Here is a 21759-nt window from a genome sequence, read left to right as displayed (position 1 = left end):
ATTCAACTATAAATGGTCAATGCAAAGCACCTAATGAATATTAAATTCTCCTGCTGACCAATGGGTCTCCACGGTGAGTCATGGCATAGTCACAGCATGCAGCAATGAGAAGAGGAAGTGAAACTTCCTGACACTGACATCGAGGTGTATCTTAGTGAGTCGGAGGTGAAGAGAGATTTAATGGGACAGCAGTGATGCCACTAATAAAGAGAATACACAGACACGCTGCTGCTGTTAATACAGTGAGTCAGAGAACGATAGAGAATTGAGCCTGAAATAAAAAAAATCATTGGTTTCAATGTAAATGATGAAGTGGATCAATATTCTGCTTCAGTTCACCTCTTCACATCTGCATCGCCACTTTTTCCGTTTCCAAAATGTTTAGACGCATGGGTCAGAGTTTGCGTGGAAATGCACACTTTTTTCCATCAAGTCTATTTTTATAAATCCCAACGTTTGTGTGTCAAGTGACGTATGCACGTTTCAGGCCCCGATTTGTGTACACAATGGTTATAAATGAGACCCCTGTTCTGTCCCTGTAAAACACATCTTGAAATTTTTTAATTTGAATTCAGCTAACAGTAAGATTTTTATTTGAACTTTATTTCTTTAAACACAGGAAAGGATTATTTCCCAAATATACTGGTGTCACATGTCTAATTAGGAAGGAGTGTTCAAGATATTTTCCAGTATGGACGTTTGTTAATGTGCTGCATCGCTTCCCCCACTAGGTGGTGACTTTGAGCAAATCGAATTCCGTTTAGTTTTACTTATATGGCATTTACATGTAGCACTTGTAGTTTGGCGTTTTTGAAGCAAATTGTACTTACTTGATTCTTGTAATGTAATGGGAAGGCAGACCCTCGCTGTCACCTGATGATGTGCTCCGATGATGTTGAGCCCCGCCCTGATTTGCACACTGCAGTCAGGGGTACTTGGCGCCATCTGCTCCTGCAGGTCCGCATCACTTGCTGCGTGGAGCCCCATTTTGGGCGCCACTCAGGCAATAGACAATGCCCCTGAGGTATGCAACACACAGCCAGAGACTAAACTGTTGCTTTTCAGCATATTTTTTATTCTTCAAGCAGCAAACTCAACTCAACTTAAAGGGTCCAGCACTTCTTACTTTGTGTAAATGTATGCTCATACATTGAGCCTTTAACAGACATTGCAAAAATAATAAATATGACCCTCATAAGTGTTTTTTTGGAAGATATCAGGGTGGTAGATCTCGGCTTACCACTGATCTAAAGACTTACACAATACTAATTCACCAAGCTTTTGAGTTTTCTTTGAGTGTTGTGTCAATGGTGGCATGTCGAATGTCAATACTTTGCCAGAGGACAAGATGTTGTTGAAACTCAAATACACATTGTTCCGTCAATAATTGTGAATCAAAGTTTGTACCTTTTAACTTAAAGGATGCATGTGCCTCCTCGCTCTCTTTCCCTCTCTAGAGATGCCATTGCCAAAGCCTTGTATGTGGTATTGTTTGACTGGTTGTTGGAGCAGATCAATGACTGGCTGAGTCCCTCAAAGATGGACAGCACAGTGGGGATTCTGGACATTTATGGGTTTGAGGTTGGTATCCTGGACTGACATCTAAAGACATAAAAGCAAATAATATGTTGTGGTGTTGAATGTAACATCACAGATTCTCTGTTATTCTGTAGGACTTGGGAGTTAACAGCTTTGAGCAGCTGTGTATCAACTTTGCCAATGAGCAGTTGCAGCACTTTGTCAACAAGGCAGTGATCTCTCAAGAGCAGGTTAGTTGGATAACGGCTAGATGAATGATCAACTGACCATCTGGGACCTTCTTTAATAAGGCAGATCAGTTAAGCTGGTCATAGGACTACAGCCTTTGGGTTGACAGTTTAATAAACAACTTGATTTATGACATACCTTCAATAACGACATGACTTTTATTGATTCTCCCGCCAAAGCAATTATGGTGATTTATCTCGATACGAAGTTAAAAACCTTAATAGCCAAATATCTATGACGCCCGCCGCTGTTGTGTGGACACCATCCAGTAGCCAGCTGTGACATGTGGCTGTCATCATGTCATTACTGGTCATATTAGGCAGGGGCCCAGAAATTAGACACCAATTCCATATTATTCTTGTGACATCCGACTGAAGTTGTAGGATGTTGTTACTGCCAACGTGAATAACCAGATTACTGTATATACGTTTTCCCTAGCCAGCTGTTTTAAATATGATTCTATATCGCCCGCTCTGGCCTCAGGATTACATTTGACTGTGGTCGCTGATGTTGCTAACTTCATGTTTTTCAGTTCCTAATAACCAGCGTTGGTTCCTCAGCGGGTGTGTCACTGAGTGAGGAAAATTTATTGGAAACGTGCCTCCGCCAAAGAGGTTATGTTTTTATCGGTGTTTGACTGCTTGGCTAAAAGGAGGGTTAGGGTTAATAGGGTATAATATCCAAACAATGCTAGGTAGTGACATGACAGAAACTTGGTAGAAGGATGTGATATGGGTCAGAGAAGAACCCATTAAATTATGGTGCAGAAGTAGATCAAGGGGTGGATTCAGGAATTTTTGTAGACTTGAAGCATCAAGGAGACCAGAAGGTGCAACAATATACACCAACAGAGTAACATGAGCCATTGTCACTCCCAAGTCTCCAGATGTCTCCCACAGCATCCCCATATAACTTCCTCTACTTGTGTCACCCATTCCAACAGCACATCCATGAATGGCTAGAATTGCTGTCACTCTCTATGTTATTTGTAGGTATTCTCATCCTATTGGATAGTTAAGTGTAAATATGCATTCCTAAATTCCATTGTGTCCTTACGTCTTGCCACTGGTGTAATACACAAAAGAGTTGAAGTTGGTGCCTCTCTGTCTGGGACATCTGAGTTAGTTATGAGAGTACCTGAGCATTGACACTACAATGCACTTTTGGTTGGTCCTTTATCTTTAACCTGACCTTGGGTACTGCTTAGAGAGAGACTGGAGTATCTGTAGGATTAGCCAGGCACCCTTCTCTTAATGGTATACACTATATAAACATAATACAGTTATCACATCAAATTGTAGCCTCCCAGAGTTGCTGTTCTGGCTTGATTTGGCACATAAATGTTCCCAATTGGCAACACGTTTTTTCAGATTAATCTGACACCACATGAATTAGTTACAACTATTGAACCTTTAACTGAGAAATGACTTCAGCAACACCTGCAGCTATTTAGACCAGCAGATGAAAACAATCAAAATGTAAAAATTTAGACCATCTACAGGCATGTAGTACTAAAACCAATGGTCTTGTACTCTGTGTTCTCATCTAAGCAATAGGTAATCTGGTAAATACAACTAAGAACTAGCATTCTTTAAGAGAGTACCCACTGCAGTATCACTCTGTGTGTCCTATAGGAAGAGTACAGTGCAGAACAGATCCAGTGGAACTCCATGCATCTCAAGAACTTCAACTCCTGTCTGGAGCTGATTGCCTCTAGGCCACAAGGCATCCTGCATATATTGGATGAGCAGACTTGCCTCCCTCAGGTACAGATATGCACACACATATACATTAATATACATATATCCCTCTTATTATTCTTCAGCTATTGACCCCATTGGATGTTTAACATCTCTAAACAAATGGATTTGATCACCAAATATATTGGGGACAACTGGGTAAACATAAAATTAACATATTATATTGTATATTTTCAATGTGAACGCATCTGTGTTCTTTGGGGTCAGCTTCAGTATATAAATATTATTCTACACTGATTTTTTGAGGTTGTTTGGATGATACTGAGGTCACCATAACATCAAGCTTTATAAACTTCTAATCACTTAAAAAACCCTTAATCTACCCAACCATATCTATCTTGTTGTAAGAGCCATTGATTGCAACACCACTATGCAGATGGAGGGGTGGGTGAAGTGTTTGAGTCCACAAAACACTTCTGGAGTCTCAGGGGTAAACTGTGTTGCAGCAGAATCCAATACAAAATGAGGATATCTTCATATTATATATGTGCTTTTTTTCAGGCCACTGACCACACTTTCCTCCAGAAATGCCACTACCACCATGGGAACAGCCCCCACTATGCCAAGCCAAAAAGCCCTCTTCCAGTCTTCACTATTTATCACTATGCTGGAGCTGTCACCTATCAGGTATCAGGCAAAGCACAACATTTTTTTTGCAGCTGATGCAGTGAGAACAATTGTACTTAATAATACTACTCTGTCATTTTTTCAGGTTCAGAATTTCCTGAATAAGAACCATGACCAGTTCAAGACAGAAGTGGTGGAACTTTTTGCCGGGAGTCAGTTAAAGGTGAAAACAACTGGATACATACACAGGCTGTCAATGTGGGCCCATTTGCTTAGCATAGCAAAGCAGAATTTTTGGAATCAGTTTACAAGCAAAATACTGAAAGTATCATAAATTGAAAAGACAACACTTTCATTCACTCTTCTCCACCCATTTAAATTTTAATACATGCACACTCAATAATTCATAATAACTCCATCACCTGAAGGATGATTAATTATTATAAATAGATAACAACCATGGCCCAAATGACTACACACTTGACGACAGATATCTTCTGACAATTCTTTAAATGCTCCAGTGATGTCAAACTGCTGTTATCAGAAGGCCATCTTTGTTATTCTGCAAAGCTTTATGTATTGTTGAAGAAATATAAAACCAGAATCCAGTCTCAAAGTTTGCTGTAGTGGTGTAAGTTTAATGGTAAACAGAAAACCTGCTGTACAGAATCCAAACAGTAGACTGACCCAGAGTGAAGGACCTAGGAACAGTTACACAGTAAGGAGAAGGGGATGATCAGACTGTGTGCAAATATAGGCATTCGGATGTGATCTGAGTGATGAACGGGTCAGGCAAGAATGGGTGAGATGGGAAAGAGTGGAAAAAAGAAAGATCTCCTGGAAAGACCATTGGAAGATATGGACATCTTGGAAGATATATGTCAACACTGTGGCGAACGAAGTAGCCACCGGGGTCTCCCAACAACAGCCAGAGACAAACCATTTAGGTTTTAACATGCTTCATTAGAGGAGAACGGCAAACATAAATTGTTGCAACAGTCTCAGTTGGCATCGTGGCAGCTCTACTCTGTCCATGTGTCTGTCTCTGCTGTCTCATGTGTTTATCTCTTTGGCGTGACAGCTCTGCAGCTGCTTTTTTAATCCAAAAAGAGTAATTGGCCAACTAACCTCAGTTGTGCCAGTTAAATCTCCCTGGTTCACCTGGAGGTTCTCTGACATGCTACCTTCACATACCCCCATCACCAAACTCACACTGGGTAGCCATCTGGACTAGGCGTCAACGTCACAGCCGACACGGATCAGGGGACAGGACCAGGCGTCGACGTCACAGCCGACTGGAGACCTGGAAGAGGAGTGGGTGTCAACTCCTTCACAGCCGACTGGAGACCTGGAAGAGGAGCGGGTGTCAACTCCTTCACAGCCGACTGGAGACCTGGAAGAGGAGTGGACATTACCGCCATCTTGGCATATCGGAGAGGAGTGGGCAGCGCCACCTACACAGCCTTCTGGGGACCTAGAAGAGGAGCAGTCTTCAGCACTGTCTGGGGACCTAGAAGAGGAGTGGGTGGCGCTAGTTTAACCACCAGGCGGGGACCAGGAACAGGAGCGGGTACTGCCAGCTTCACTGTCTTCCGAGAGGCAGGAACAGGAGCGGGCCCCAACCGGGCCAGGAGAGGCAACAGCAGCATTGTCTGCGTGCCTCTGGAGAGCCTCCAGCTGCCATCTGCTCTCCACTGCCCACTTCCAGTACATGGCCATGAAATCCTCTGTCACTCCAGTTAGCGCCGACTCCAACTTCAGGTAAGTTTCTCTGGCTCCATGTTGGACCCCACATTGGGTGCCACTGTGGCAAACAACGTTTGCCATATGAGCGTGAGAATGTGGAGCTGGCCAATGCTCAACACTATAGCTGGAAAACAAAGGGCTAGCCATTTGAGGTAGGCTGCTGAAGATTTGCACCCACATCAACTACAAGAGATAGGAGTACAAGGGAACACCAAACAACTGCACTCTCTAGAGTGCTGAGAAGAGCAGTCAGTGGCTTTGGATGAAGAAAACACGACTCTGATTGAGCCCCAATTGAGTGGATGGCATCTAGGGACCCTAGGATTAATTGCTTAACCATTTGGAGGTACAAAAAACATTCAGGAGAGGAGGTGTCCAGGACTTAGGATCTTAGTCAAGTATTTCTGTCTGAGATGTGTGATAAGTATACACACCTGAGACATATACTTATATGTAACACATGTCATAATGACAAAGTGAAAACTTTAGATAGACAAAAAGCATGGGACTGAAGAACACAGGCAACTTGCACATCCAGAAATGTCAGACATGTCACCAATTTATATATTCTCTACTGATAATTGAAAGATGGAAAAAGTCAAAACTTTCTTGAAAGAATCTCAGTTTATTATCTTATTCATTTATTTGCTTTGGTGAAAACAGTGCCCTTCTCTAGTCCTGTACAGTACATGTTTCCTACATATGGCCATGTTCAGCAGATGGTGTCAGAGATGTTCCAGAAGGTTCATGATGATTACATTCAGCAGAGAGAGCTGGGCTGGAGAAGGAAGGGCCTTCGACAGCAGCATTCTACTGCTGCCTCACACTTCCTCCAGTCCTTGAATGAACTCATCATCCGCCTGGAGAGGTACCAACACACAAACAATTCTATGATAAAAAAAATTGAAGGGAATAGCTTGACTACATGCATTTAACAGCTGTGGTTTTAATAGGGTTATAATAGAAAAAAATTAATGTAATGGGGAAAAAAAACCCAGGACTATGACAATTATCTCCAACATATTAGTTTGGTGTGAATCCTCATTGAGACCAGCTCTACAAGAGATTTCATCAGATAAGAGACATATATGACTGAATGGCTCTGATGAGGATGTCTCTTGAATATGTGTCCATTATGTGTATTGCTGTTCGTTAACACTAATACGATATGCCTAACATTTGTCGCACCTCTTAAGATAATTAAATACCAAACAGCTCTCAGTTGCAGGCAGGTCATAAATTAAAACTAGTTCTTGAAAAGTAATTTTTGTCTTTGCTTTTTCTCCCTTTATAACCAGATGCAAAACTACGTTTATTCGTTGTCTGAAGCCAAACTATGTTAAGGTGACCTCAATTGATTTAATTTAAATGTCATCAAGTATTATAACATCAGGTACCTAAAATATATTCCTGGAAAAACAATTCATGCATTGGATCTCACATATCTTCTATCAGCTTCCAGGTATCTTTGATGTGGACTATATGTCAGCCCAGCTGAGGCATGGAGGGATGCTGGAGACTATCCACATCCGGAAAGAGGGTTTTCCCATCCGGCTTCAATACTCCTACTTCATAGAAAGGTGTTGCAAATATACAAAGCCTCCTTGCCTACATCATTATTAGAGTACTTGTTACTTAAAGATGTACAGCACTTCACCACAACTGATCCATTCTAATTGTGGGAATATTCAGATAAATATGTGCAAGCAACAGCAGTGTAAAGCAGAGTGTTTCCCACAGTGGCCCTTTTATTTCATAGGAAAGGAATTAATTTGTATGGAGGAATGGAGATGATGTGTTAAAGTTGTGTTATGGTGTAGACACTCTCAAATCATTTGCATCATTTTGGATTTAAGGGCTTCCAAGATGAGCTTGCCTTATGATCCATTTCACAGGTATGGGGTTCTGTTGACCCAGGGATTGAGTGAAGTGTCAGACAAAGTACAGACAGTGGCTCTGCTGGACATGGTTGGTGCAGAGGAGGAACACTACCGACTGGGTCTCACCAAGGTACCTACTTGCTCATTAATGCGTTTCATTGAAAGTTTTTACTATACATATCAACATGTTAAGACTTATATGTGTGTTAGCTGTTCCTCAAGGAGCTTCTTTACAAGCAGCTGGAGGAGAAGTGGAGCAGCACTCAGACCTGGGCGGCCATCACCATCCAGAGGAACATCAGGGGCTTCCTCTGCAGAAGGAACTTTAAGTTCTTCAGACAGAAAGCAATTGTCATTCAGAGCCACATTCGAGGACACCAGGCCAGGTATTGACCGGCCACATCCCCACCACAGCACTGGCCTTCCTTACCAACTTCCTAAGCATGTTAGCACCACAGCTCCCTAATCTGCCACCCCAACAAACCACAAGAAAGTAAATGATACTGGCCAACTGGTGGAAGGGGGGGCAGTTTGTAAATTCAGGACGCCGCCCCTTCCACCAGTTGGGGGAAAAAATTACTTTTAAAACATTTTAAACACAATTTAGTTGCAACCCCAAATCAGAAAAAGTTGGGATGGTATGTTAAATTTAAAATTAAAACTGAACAGTGATTTGTAAATTATCTTTGACCTGTATTACAATGAAAATAACACAAAAGCACATTATCTGATCTTTGACCTCATGAATTTTATTGTTTTTTCAAAATAAACACATATTTTAATTTGGATTCTTGCAACATATTTCCAAAACGTTGGGACAGTAAAGCATTTACTTTTCACAACACTTGTTTAGGGACAGATGTTTAGGGACTCAAGACACAAAGTGATGAAGTGTTTCAGGTGTCATTTTGTTGCATTCTTCCTGCAAACAAGTCCCATATTGACTGCACGCAGGCCAGTCCAGCACTTGCACCCATAGCCATGCCTTAGTAATGTGTGCAGAATGTGGTTTGGGATTGTCTTGTTGAAATATGCATGTCCCTGAAAAAAATTGTCTTGAAGGCAGCATATGCTGCTTTTTCCAAACCTCTATGTACTTTTCGGCAATAATGCTGCCATCACAGAAGTTTAAGTAACCTTTGCCGAGGGCACTGACCCATACCATGACAGACCCCATACCATGACAGACCCTGACTTTTGGACTTGCTGCTCATAATAGTTTGGATGTTACTTTTCATCATTGGTCTGGAGCACACAGCGTCCATTTCTTCCAAAAGAGACTACTCATCTGACCTAAATACACGTTTCCACTGTGTTATGGTAAAATGTTTTTTATCTATATATTTTGGCATTACAAGGGGCCATGTATTTTTAGGGCGTTCACTTTCAAGATCAGCAGCCACATCACAAAATGGCTGCCGTTGCACACACTACAGCTCCCAGATGTAGGGGTTTAAGCCACCTAATTGAGGCAGGACTGGATTGCTGCAGAGGGAATGAAAGCACACAAATGGAAGGAGCTTAGAGAACCAACTTGGACTAGAGAACCGCTTAAGGGAAAGTACAGAACAAGACTGAGAATTATTCACAGAATGAAGACTTCGCCTTCTTTTTTAGAACCTTTGATTTTTTTCCTGTTTTTTTTAGTTACATTGCACCACCCGACCCTAGCCTGCCCTAGTGACCTCTCATGGCATTACAATATCCATCCTAGATGCCTTCTGTTATGGAAGTTTTATGGAAGCTGGTGAAAAGAGAACTCAGCAGCAGCTGATGTCTTATGCAGATTTTAATATAGACTTCATGTATCATGGAGACCAGAAGGTGGAACAATATACAAACACTAAGAGTTTAACATGATAATTGTCACCACCTGGTCTGAAGATGTCTTCCACAGCATCCCCATATATCTTTCTCTATTTGCATCACCCATTCTAACAGCACATCAATGAATGGCTAGAATTGCTGTCCCTCTCTATATGTTACATATATGTTTGCATCCTATTGAATAGTGTATGTCTGTGATTGATCATACGCAGTGACTTTGTGTGACCAAAAAAGGTGGAGACCGGGATCATCAAAACACTCATTGCAATGGAACACACAATGGAAAAGACGGTCAAGCTAAGTCAATTAACTGGATGTTGTGCAATGAGATCTGCTATGCCAGGACACCATCACATCAGGCTACAGTCACCACCACTACCACCGGAGATCATTAAAGTGGAAGGAGAGATTGAGGTGTGGCCACCCACCTGAATATAAAATGTTACACAGCGCCGCCCAGTGATCAGTGTGCCAGTATCCCTGGCACAGTGCCATACAGTGGTAGGCAGGGAGACAACCTCTTGCTAGACAAAACTATAGATCTGCTGTCCACAAATGTCAAAGATGCTACAGCTCCACTAAGCAGGGCAGTGGAGCTGTAGCATCTTCGAAGGGCAGCTAAGGGGAATCTACAAAGTGTTGATGAGCTGGACCAGTTTATCAATAGGTTTGACTCTTTCTCCATCACCCCAAGCAGCCACCTCTCTGCCCTCTGGAGCTGTAACCCATGGACTCTTCTACAACTCCACAATGTCCTCGGCTGTAGACCCCACCATGGACATACATACATACCATGGACACTCTCACCCCCCAGCTGCTATTGACTCTTCCATCTATGTCAAGGGTGTCCAAACTATGGCATGTGGGCCAACTTCGATCCTTGGTCCATTTTTAATGCAGCAAATTCTAAAAATATCATGGAACATAGCCCACACGTGAAACTTGTACTTGATTGTATTGTACCTCTTAGTTTGAACACTAGGTGGAGCTACTCTTTTTAATAAGGCAGGATAGCAAGTGGGTGCAGAAAATTTCAGACAGTGGGAAAATTAATATTTCTTCATAGAAGTCAAGGGGAAGTGTGTCTGTTTGATTTGCAATGAAACTGTTGCAGTGATGAAAGAGTATAATGTACTATGACACTAGGAAACCAAACATCCGACCTACACATCCTACACTGGTGAAGAGCGAGAACAGAAAGTTAAGCAAATGGCAGCTATCCTGCAAGCTCAACAATAGCATTTTTTTCCTGCTAACAAAACACAGGAAAATGCCACAATAGCTAGCTACTAGGTAGCTCAGCTCATTGCCCGACACAGGACACCTTTCTCAGATGGTGACTTTATAAAACACCACCTCACTAAAGTCACAGGAATAATGTGCAAGGAAAAAATGCAGGACTTCAACAACATTAGCATTACCAGAAACACAGTTGTGCGGCGAATCAAAGACCTGTCAACTGCATGTGATGATGGCACAGATGCCACAGACACTGGACAGCTATACTTTTACAAAAGGAATGGCCTCTATGGTGTGCGCCAAGGTGCAAGAGAGTGGTGGTAAGGCTGTTAAAATGCACTGTATCATCCACCAAGAAGACCTCTGTGCCAAGACAGTCCAGCTTGGCAATGTGATGAGCACTATAGTGAAAACTGTCAACATAATTTGAGCACGAGGGCTCTACCACAGAGGCATTTTTAGTTGATCTTACCGATTATATTAACACACTGAACAAGAGCCTACAAGGCAAAGACATGCTTGTACCACAACTTTATGCACACATGAAAGAATTCTGTGTGAAGCTCTGTCTCTTTGAGACACAACTACGTAATTCCAATGTTGCGCACTTCCCCATGCTGTCCGAAATCAAATCGGCTTTTCCAAAGGCCAACTTTCTGGTAAAAAGGGAAAATATGTGTCTCTGAGCACATCTCTCATGACAGAATTCAGTAAGCGCTTCCAATATTTTTCTGTCACTGAGAAAGAAATCAAGCTGTTCTCAACCCTTCCTGATGGATGCACAAGAAGTCGAAGAGAGTCTGCAATTAGAACTTATCGAAATACAGTGTGATAATTCTCTGAAGAATCAAATCAGCTTCTCTCCGTACCCGACTTTTACGGGAGCTTGGAAAATTCCAAGTTTCCTCTGATGAGACGCCAAGCAAAAAGAATGAAGAGTCTGTTTGGCTCAACGTATATAAGTGAAAAAACATTTTCTCTGTTAACTCTGAACAAAAGGAGATTGTCTGTGATGTCCTTCGCAGCATCACTGCTCCCACCAAGGGCAATGCTATTCCCATTCTAGGTGAGTTAAAAATATAGTACACAGTATTCATTTGTTAATAAGCCCAATTACTTAATAAATTCAGTCAATTAAAGTTGACACAATTTTCTAACAAATGTTAGTTGATGTGTTAACAAGCCCAATAACTTATTTACATAACTATCTTGAAATATACCCATCCTGACTAAGAAGCAATCTGATGCTGCTGTTTTGAGAATGAGCTGCCAACCCTTTTTGTAACAAAATAAATGAAAACCGATTAATGGCAAGCTCTGATGTAGGCAGTTTTTTTTTCTTGAAGCATATTCAATTATCAAGCATAATTTTCACATTACATTACATTTGATTTATTAACTAACTTAACACACTAAAGACACAAATGCAATGACTAGATAGAAATATATGAAATTTATTGACTATCTACTAGTAACATAATGTTAACATGGATCATAATGCAGAGAAAATACAAAATAGAATAAATGAAACATCTGGATATGTAGCAATGATATTAAAAGGTGGTAATTTGGGTGTCTGCGGCAGATAATGAGTTAAAATGGATTCTGTTGTAATAATGTTACTAACAATTTATCAATTGATAAGAATGATTGAATGATATATAATATAAATTTAGACATTATAAAACTGGAAATGATTTGACCAAGCCTACTTGAATGTGTGACCTTTGGACCCTCTCGATTGGAACTCAGACTATGGTTCTGTGGCTGTTAACCTCATGTCAGGTCCAGGTGGTTTGGCCATCAGCTGTTCAGCAACGGAGTTCTGTCAGCACTCTCTCCTGCAGGGGGAGGCCTTGTCTGCGGGTCTCTGAATGAGACTGTTGGTGCAGGTGTGCAGTTGGCATATTTTTGATAGGTTAGTGTGAGAACTGGTGCTGATTAATAATAATAGGTGAGATATGGGAGGTCCCACTGCACCTTGTGTATTGGTAGAAGAACTATGGCACACATCTTGTGAGATTGTAAGACATTGACCCAACACAGATACAGATGGCACATGATAAAGTTTTATTGACGCTCATAGACAACTTTGGGTAGGAAGGGAGAAAGAACCAGCTGGTCGAAGTCCACACATTCCACAATTCCACAGTCAACCAAACCCTCCTTCAGGTTAGACCTGCATGGCAGATGAGAGTTGACCTTTGGAAGGAAGCTCAATTTCCTATGTAGTACTATGGTGATGTGATTTTGGTCAGCAGTAGGCAGGAAATTTTTTTTGGGTGTGTGTCATTGGAGGAAGGCTGTAAGGAATGCAGAATGAAACATCAGCAAATACCAACACCTGGTAAATGATTGCAAAGACCAATGGAGACTCACATGACTTCACAGTGGAGAGATTTTCTGCACAGTGTGTATCAAAACGTCTCATTAGAATTGGCGTAAGAGGTCAGATAAGATGATAAGCAGTAAGAAGTTTGGGAGAGGCCGTGCAAAGAGTCAGCTGTTGGCTCTGGATTAAAAGGGAGGAGAGGGACAGTGAGGTGGCCACTACTGCAGACCCACCCGGCACTGGTGGCCTTACAGTCTGAGAATTATATCACTGAGACAAGGAAAGACATTTTACTTTAACTGGTAATGTTAAAAAAAAAATTCTGCAAGCCCTTTAATAAGTCCCGACAATTCACACAACAGACATCACCATTTAACATGATCATCAGTTTAACTGGAAAACCTGACCCGGCTGACCATAATTAATCCAGACACGATCACTGCGCTGGATGGATTCCACCGGAAAAGGGCTGATAGAACAGTGGATCGTGGTAAGACCTTACTCTCTAGTACTAGTTCACGTATGTGATTCCCCCTCTGCTAACACTTATGTAGCCTGTGATGTCCTCCACTCTGTGGTGTGTGGGCTGCAGACACAGCACACAATGGTGCTCCTTAACTCTGGTGACTTTAATCATGTTTCTCCATCCTATGAAAACTTTAAACCCTGAAAAACATTTCACGAACTTAGATATAATATTCTTGAGTCAACTGATGAAGACCCTGGAGCAACTTGTCCGCATTCATCTGAGCCCCCTGGTGAACCCATCAATGGACCCACTCCAATTCTCAGCCTAGCATTGGGGTGCTGTCATCTGCCTCCAACACAGCTCTTTTTCATCTTGAAATTCCTGGGAGCACTGTGAGAATCATGTCCTTTCATTTTTCCAATGCTTACAACCCATATTCAATCTGCAACCCTGAGGGATAAAGTGGAGCATGCTGGAATGGACCTCCACCTCACATCCTGGATCTTGGACTATGACCAGCTGTCCCCAGCATGTGAAGAACCAGGATTGTGTGTCGGACCATGGTTGTCTGCAGTACAGGGGCCCTATAAGGAACAGTTCTGGCTCTGTTTTTCTTCACCCTCTACTCTGCAGACTTCTCCACTATCTCATGTCTCATGTCTCTCGTCATCTGCAAGAAGTTCTCTGATGACTCTGCAATCATGAGGCCAGTGATGATGACTCTGCAATCATTAGGCTGATGATTGCCAAATACAGAGAACTGATGCAGGACTTTGTAGGAAACATCCTACAGATCAATGTGGGGAAAACTAAGGAACAAGTGATGGATTTCCGTAGGCATTCCCTATATCGGTGAACATCCAGGGAATGGACATTGAAATTGTGACTCCTTATAATTATCTGTGTGTTCACCTGAAAAATAAACTGAACTGGACTGATCATGCCACCACCTTTTCATAAGAAGGGCCAGAGCAGACTGTATCTGCTGAGGAGACTGAGGCCTTTTGAAGTGCAGGTGGAAAGCTTTTATGACTCTTCTTTCTCTTCTTTGGAGGAGCTAATGTCCAATGCTTTTCCCACTGTATGTCTTCTGTTCACACTGTATATATTCTGTTTACACTTTATATATAATTTCTTTTACATTCACATTTCCTGTATATATATATATATATACCATACCATATTTACCATAACAATTTCACCTATTTATAACTTTTATTGATGTCTATTTTTTGGCTGTCCTCCTTGCTGCTGCAACACAGCAAATGTCCCTGTTGTGGGACTAATAAAAGATTATTGTTTCTCATCCCATACAATATTGGGCCCATATCAAATCTGCCCTTCATTTAAAAAAATGTACTGCTGATCTCAGTACCTGAATGATTCAGTTACTTCAACCTAGTGTCCCTATGTTAGAAAAGTGTTTCAAAGTGTAGTGTGAATGATTTTGTGGTATCTAGCAGTGACTTTTTCGTTGTCCTCCAACTGAACTAGTTTCGTTAATAAGAACACAATTCCTAATTTCAAATGATTATACAGCAATGCAAATACAATTCTGAATATTATATAAAATATATGGTGAATTAGAGAAGAATAGAAAACCTAAAGATGAGGCAGAAATTACAGCTGAGAAGGAGTTAGGTTTCACCTGGAGCCTAAAATTAGGTCAGAGAGTGATATACTAACATGGAATACTTTGTGTTGCTGCCCCCTCCCTTCATCTAGGAAGTACTACAAGCGTCTGAAGCAGTCCTTCACCCAGTTCTGGGCGGTTATGCTTGTAACAAGAGACACCATTAAGAGACGTCATTGGAGGAAGGTAAATAGTAAAGAGAGATGTTGGCCAGCAAAGTCCCTGATTGGGTTTCTTGGCAACCTCATGTTTGCTTAGTTTATTGTGCTGTAAATCTTTGCTCTAAACAACAACCTTTGGACAACAAATACTTTTGGTCCCCTTTCTTTTTTTTAATTACCTCTGAGATTGCTTTTTTCACCTCATAATGGAATCTATATTGTGATAACTGTTAATTTATGTAGTTCATTATATATTAATTATTCTCATAAGAAATCTCATCCCTTTCCTTTAACCAACTTTCTTATCTTGCATTAGTCATCTCTATTTGACACAGACACACGCCCTGCTTACACACTCTGGACATGGACTTCAACCTCTCTCAGTGAAATTTGAAACAACACTAAATCTCTTGTTCCACCTTCTGTAACCTGTTCCTTAGACTTCTAGTTCTAGCTCTAACAGGAGGCTTCTTTTTCCTAAAATAGTGCAAACCTAGGGGATAGTAACAGAAGAAACTGTCTTTTAATCAACCTAAAGATTCTTCTATCAGGTACTGCTTGGGTTTAACCTATTTTTCTTATCCTGTCTTTCAATTTTTATTTTTATTCTTATCAAGCTGTCATTGTTTTACGAGGCTTTGACCATGAAAAGTGGTTCTATGAGGTGTCTACCCACAGACTGCCTCAGGCACCTTAGAATTAAGTTTAAAAGACAAGATTTATATTGGAGTTTTACAGATTTTACAGTAACTTCTGATACAATATAATCACATATTTGTATGTAAAGAATTAATTCTAACCTTTTCTGTGACATACATTTTAATTTTGATTTCATTGCTCTCTTGTTCAGAGAGATCCAGGTAACTCACTATTTTACCAATATTTTCCAAGGAAATGGCTATGGAATGTTCCTATAGAAAAGACAAGGTAATCTTGTTGGGTTTTTGGAGAAAAGGAAGATACTTGTACATTGGTGTGCTTACCAGTAAATAATTCCAATTAACTCTTAGTCTGTTAGTCAGCTGAACATGCAAATGTCTCAAATGTATTTTTGAGACAAGCCTAAAATTCAAATAAGAAAAGCTGTAAAGTATAATTGTTTTTTAGCCATTAAAAGTACAAGTGACCACTTCCACACACAAAGATCAAGTTACTTGTTAGTTGTACAGTGCCTTCTAAAGCTCTGGAGGAGCAATAAAAAAAAAAATGTATCAACTGATTATATCAACTGGGTTATTTCAGCTAAGTTGAAATTGAGAATCATAAAATGTTAACCTTTTCTTTTTTGTTCATTTTGTTGTAATATTTCCCATGATTAATGTCGAATTACACAGTTCTTTAAAATGTAATCACATAGAGAATCAAGACAATTTCCTTGTGAAGTCATGTAATTTAGTGGGGTGTAGTGATCCAGTAAATCATTGGTCTGCTTTGATTTGTGATACACTTCTTTGCTTTGGGAAGGGTCATTGTAAATCTCAAATGGTGCTAGGGCAGGGTTGGGCTGCCTGTGTATTTGTAGAAAACAATTGTTGAGTTACTTGTTAACTTTGAAATTAGTGAAATGAAGCCTTGATAAAAGAAAAATATTAAGTTAAATCTGTAGTGCGTATCACAAATAAATTAATATTTTAGGTATTTATCTGAGACCTGTATCCAATATAATCAAGAGAATAATCAACTAACAATGGAATATAAATCTAAAAAAAATTAAGCTAGAAAGGAGAGGGGTGGTTTTAATCATATTGGAGAGATGCTGCTGGGCATTATTTAATTAATGCTTCTCTGTAAACCTAAAGAAAAACAAACCCAATGGATGTTTTATGTTGGTTGGCCATGAGGCAGGGCAACAAGACTAAGTGTGTTGCAGGAATAAACAGGATGTTAAATAATAAACACCTCATGGAGATTTGAGGAAGCATTGAATTTCATGATGTACTTGGATAAGAAGCGAATAAGTCACCTGAGGGCTGAGGAGTTACACAGTAGTTCTTCAAACAGCTTGAGGTTAAGGATACTAAATTAAGCATTAACGGTCCAGTGTGTAAGATTTAGGTGAAAGGGATCTTTGGCAGAAATGAAAAATGAAAATAATCCTAGTGATGTTTTCACTAGTGTGTAATCATCTAAACTGTATGAATTATTGTCATTATATTTACATTGTCGTCTACTGAAGGCTACCACATGTACCACAACTTGTACCACAACCACTAGATGTCACTAAATTCTACACACTGATCCTTTAACATAACTTCTAGATTATTAAATAAAATTATGCTTAACACACAAGGACAAGCTGTTGCATTGACTGGCTTTGTATGTCTTTCATTTCAGGAATTTCACAAGGGCAACAAACAAAACCTAACAAAGACCAAGTCTGTCTTTCGGGGAATGGTAAGACAACAAACTAACTGATCTAATGCCATCATCATGGAGATCAGTAACAGTGAAAAAAATACAGATTTTAACCTGTGAAGTGAAACTGAGCTTGTTTCTCTACTGATAACCATTGTTAGGATGTGGGGAAATTGGAGATCCCTGCTGAGCTGTCAGCCAGACTCTTCAGTGCTGCAGGTCAGATTTATAAGCTCAACTGGAGAACTGACTGTAGTAAGACTACAGTCTGCACATATATAGGCTTTGTCCATCTTGATTCTACTTCCATCATCTTTCATCAGGGTTGCAGCATTTGCTACGGGTAACAGAGGTTGCACCACCACAGGTAAAGGCAAAACACAAGCTCACCCTGCCTCTGGATATAGACAGATACCCATTCTCTCGCTATGCCAAGTCCATATTAAAGGTAAGTATTACTGCAGCATGCACACACATGCAGACACATATATATATATATATATATATATATATATATATATATATATATATATTATGGCATGCCGTTCAGGAAATTAAACTGTATATGGAATGAAGTGTGAATATCTGGAATGAAGTGTGAATATCTGGAATGAAACTTTGAATATATGGAATGAAGTGTGAATATATGGAATGAAGTGTGAATATATGGAATGAACCTTGAATATATTGAATGAAACCTTGAATATATTGAATGGAGTCTGAAAATATTGAATGAAGTCTGAATATATGGAATGAAACCTTGAATATATTGAATGAAACTTGACAGACGTCAGACTTCACCGCAGTGCCTGCGGCCATCTTGTGTAATGTGTGGATGCTATAGCTAAAAGTGACTGACAATGAGTTAGTCCACTCACAATATCGTTGCAGCAATATTACTGTACACTATAAGGACATCAGTAACACACTGGCGAATGCGTGTACGGGCCAAAATCCCCTGATACCCCTGCCGAATACCGTTCTTCTGACAAGGAAGTTTGCTCCCTTTTTAATCATGGCAGGCAGCTGTTTATCAGGCCAACCTCAGCATGCCTTCAACCTTACAGGAGTGCCCGACAACACCCAGTGTACAATCACTTAATCAATCTTAACAATCTTAACAACAACGAGATTGTGAGCGGACTAATTGTCACTTAGCTATAGCATCCACACGTTACACAAGATGGCCGCAGGCACTGCGGTGAAGTCTGACGTCAGTCAAGTTTCATTCAATATATTCTAGATTTCATTCCATATATTCAGACTTCATTCAATATATTCAGACTTCATTCAATATATTCAAAGTTTAATTCAATATATTCAAGATTTCATTCCATATATTCAAAGTTCATTCCATATATTCAAAGTTTCATTCCATATATTCAAGCTTCATTCCATATATTCAAGGTTTCATTCCATATATTCAGACTTCATTCAATATATTCAAGGTTTTATTCCATATATTCAGACTTCATTCAATATATTCAAGGTTTTATTCCATATATTCAAGGTTCATTCCATATATTCAGACTTCATTCCGTATATTCAAGGTTCATTCCATATATTCAGACTTCATTCAATATATTCAAAGTTTCATTCAATATATTCAAAGGTTTAATTTCCTGGGATGAAATCCTCAGAGTGATTGTCAGACCTTAAGCAGGTGCAGTGGGCCCTGGGTTCCTCCTGGTGCAGGAATATGCCCAGTGTGGCCAGAGTGTGTATGCAGTTCCTAGAAGATTAAGGCATTTATCATTGACTGGCCCTCACGTTCCCCTGACCTACTGTAAATCCAATGCATCATTGCATCCAATGCTGCAAGTAAAGCCTCAAGATCTGATGTGTGATTTTAGTCTTCCCTTAATTTCTTTGAGCAGTGTATATATATAAATATATATGGTTTCCTATGTGAGAAGTATTTTCAAAATACAAAAAATACAGTAGTTTATTTTGATACATGGCATGGCTGTTGTATTTTGTAGTTTAATTTTGACACTCTTACAATTAGGGTACTTGGTATTATATTCTAAAATACATTTGGATATAGACAAAATATGAATTGTCACAAGTCAGCATTAGTCCTTCCTCCTGTCCTGTATCCTCCTCTCTGAGTTAACGTCACTTCACCTGGTTCCCTGTGTTCACTGCAGCATTAGGTAGATGTCTATTAAGGCACTCTTTAAACACCAGGTGGCCCTTATTACAGTAAACACCTTTATTCTATAGTATGCAAAGTATGTCCAATTACAAAAATCGATCACAATTAGAATTAAAAGCCAGAATGAGCCTTCACAATGAATCTACAGTCTGTTAAATGAAAATCAATCATTTAGAAAACTAAATTTTTTTTTTTATCATAATATTGTCATCTCTTTTGGTTCAGTTCCACACAAGAGGTGCCACACTACTCCACAAACTCCTGCAGAACTAGTCCATGGTGCTGTGAGCTGCCAGATAGCAGAGACTGAAGAATTGTGTTGTCGGCATATTTAACCAGGTGATCGCTGGTCTGTGTAGGTCTGTGTAGATCTGCAGTCACTGCGGTAGAGAATGAAGAGCAGAGATGAGGGGAGGCGGTGGAGGTCAGATAGGATTTTATTGACCAGGACTCTCTGCGCTCTGTTGGTGAGACAGTCCAGAATCCACAGAATGAGTTGGTTGTGTGGATGAAGCGGGAGGAGATTTTATCAGCCAGGATGTCAGGCTGCAAGGTGTTAGATGCAGAGGAGGAGTCTGAAGTGAACAAGGTGTTGGACTGCATCTGGGACTGAGCCATATCATTTTTCCAGTGTCTTCCCCAGATGAGTGCAACATGTGATATACTGGCGAAAGCATTTTAGTGATTTTTATCAGGGAAGCAGTGGTTGAAATAGCCCAGGATGAATTTGGGGGAGTCAGGTGATATGAGTCTGTTAATAGTACTTGTGATACATTCAGTGGCAGTGGATGCACTATGTTTGGAATGTATGTAGACCAGAATAAGAAAAAGCTGTGGAAATTCTCTGGGAGAAGAGAGACTGCAAGGAGCTCAATGTATGGAGTGCACAGTTCCTCCCTCACGATGACCATAGAGGATCTGTTCAATGGAATAAATCTGTCTGAGAGGTTATTGGGGTTAGGAGTTAATCTAAGGGTATCCATGGTGATGGTTGGAAAAAGAAAAAAAAGAGAGTTTGCGGTGTGCTGTAGTCATGCAGTCACGGTCATAGTAAACAAAGAGAGAACATTAAAAGGCTGAGCTGGATCGAGATGAGCACAAGAAATTGGAAATGAAAACTCCGAAAGGAGCCATGGGTTCTGTAGGGGCAAAGGAGCAATATGGATAGAGGGCAAATACCATTTGGTGTCAAATTCTTGGTATTAGATATAACATATAATAGCATTTAAAATGTATATACACTATTGATTTTATTTTTTTTAAGTCCTGGCACTATTTCTATTACATTTTAATTCTTACCCCAATACTAACACATTCCTATCCAAGGTCTTCATTCCTGATGTGTGAATATATTACTAGGAATTTAATTTCTCATATAGAGATGATGTATCCAACTTAAAATAGGATTATCTTTTAAATCTAAGCCCCAGAGAACCCCTCTCAGGCTGAATATACTCTAACGTATAAGAAAATAATGTGCTAATCAGTACTGTATTGAGTTACAAGGTCTTAAAGGACAGCGCTTATTCTGTTAATAGCCTGAAGAGTAGTTATACCTTTATCCTCCCTGTGTTTGTCGGTGAATGTTTCCCCCTAGATAGAATGTGGCTATTGTTCCAAAATAAAGAAGACTTGCACCATATTCTTTCAAATTTGTGTCGGTATGTGCTGCAGTGTAGTTGCTGGAGGTTGGTTGACACCACGTGATACTGCATTATGCATTCGTACAAGGCATGAAGGAGTTAAATATCACATCCTGTTGAGGCGTGCATCTTGTTGCTAGTAGGTGGTGCTATGATTATGTTTAATTGTGGCATGTAAATGTAGTCATGCCAGGTCAGGAAATATGTTACGTCTTGTGCAGA

At 40.2% G+C, this 21759-nt stretch overlaps 1 protein-coding gene across 1 annotated transcript in view; it reads left to right on the top strand.

Annotated features, from left to right (window-relative positions):
* myo15b (myosin XVB) overlaps positions 1-21759 on the top strand; it is a 93629-nt gene that overhangs the window by 28268 nt on the left and 43602 nt on the right. The window contains 14 exon segments of the mRNA XM_069518091.1: positions 1458-1581; positions 1674-1769; positions 3402-3533; positions 4029-4154; positions 4240-4317; positions 6560-6708; positions 7139-7184; positions 7296-7420; positions 7736-7850; positions 7931-8106; positions 15313-15406; positions 17716-17775; positions 17898-17955; positions 18060-18184. Coding sequence (XP_069374192.1) covers positions 1458-1581; positions 1674-1769; positions 3402-3533; positions 4029-4154; positions 4240-4317; positions 6560-6708; positions 7139-7184; positions 7296-7420; positions 7736-7850; positions 7931-8106; positions 15313-15406; positions 17716-17775; positions 17898-17955; positions 18060-18184 — 1504 coding nt within the window.

Source organism: Paralichthys olivaceus, chromosome 21, assembly GCF_024713975.1.
Source record: "Paralichthys olivaceus isolate ysfri-2021 chromosome 21, ASM2471397v2, whole genome shotgun sequence".
NCBI lineage: Eukaryota > Metazoa > Chordata > Actinopteri > Pleuronectiformes > Paralichthyidae > Paralichthys > Paralichthys olivaceus.
Note: the sequence above shows the minus strand (reverse complement) of the source record. Positions and strands in the feature narration are given on the sequence as shown.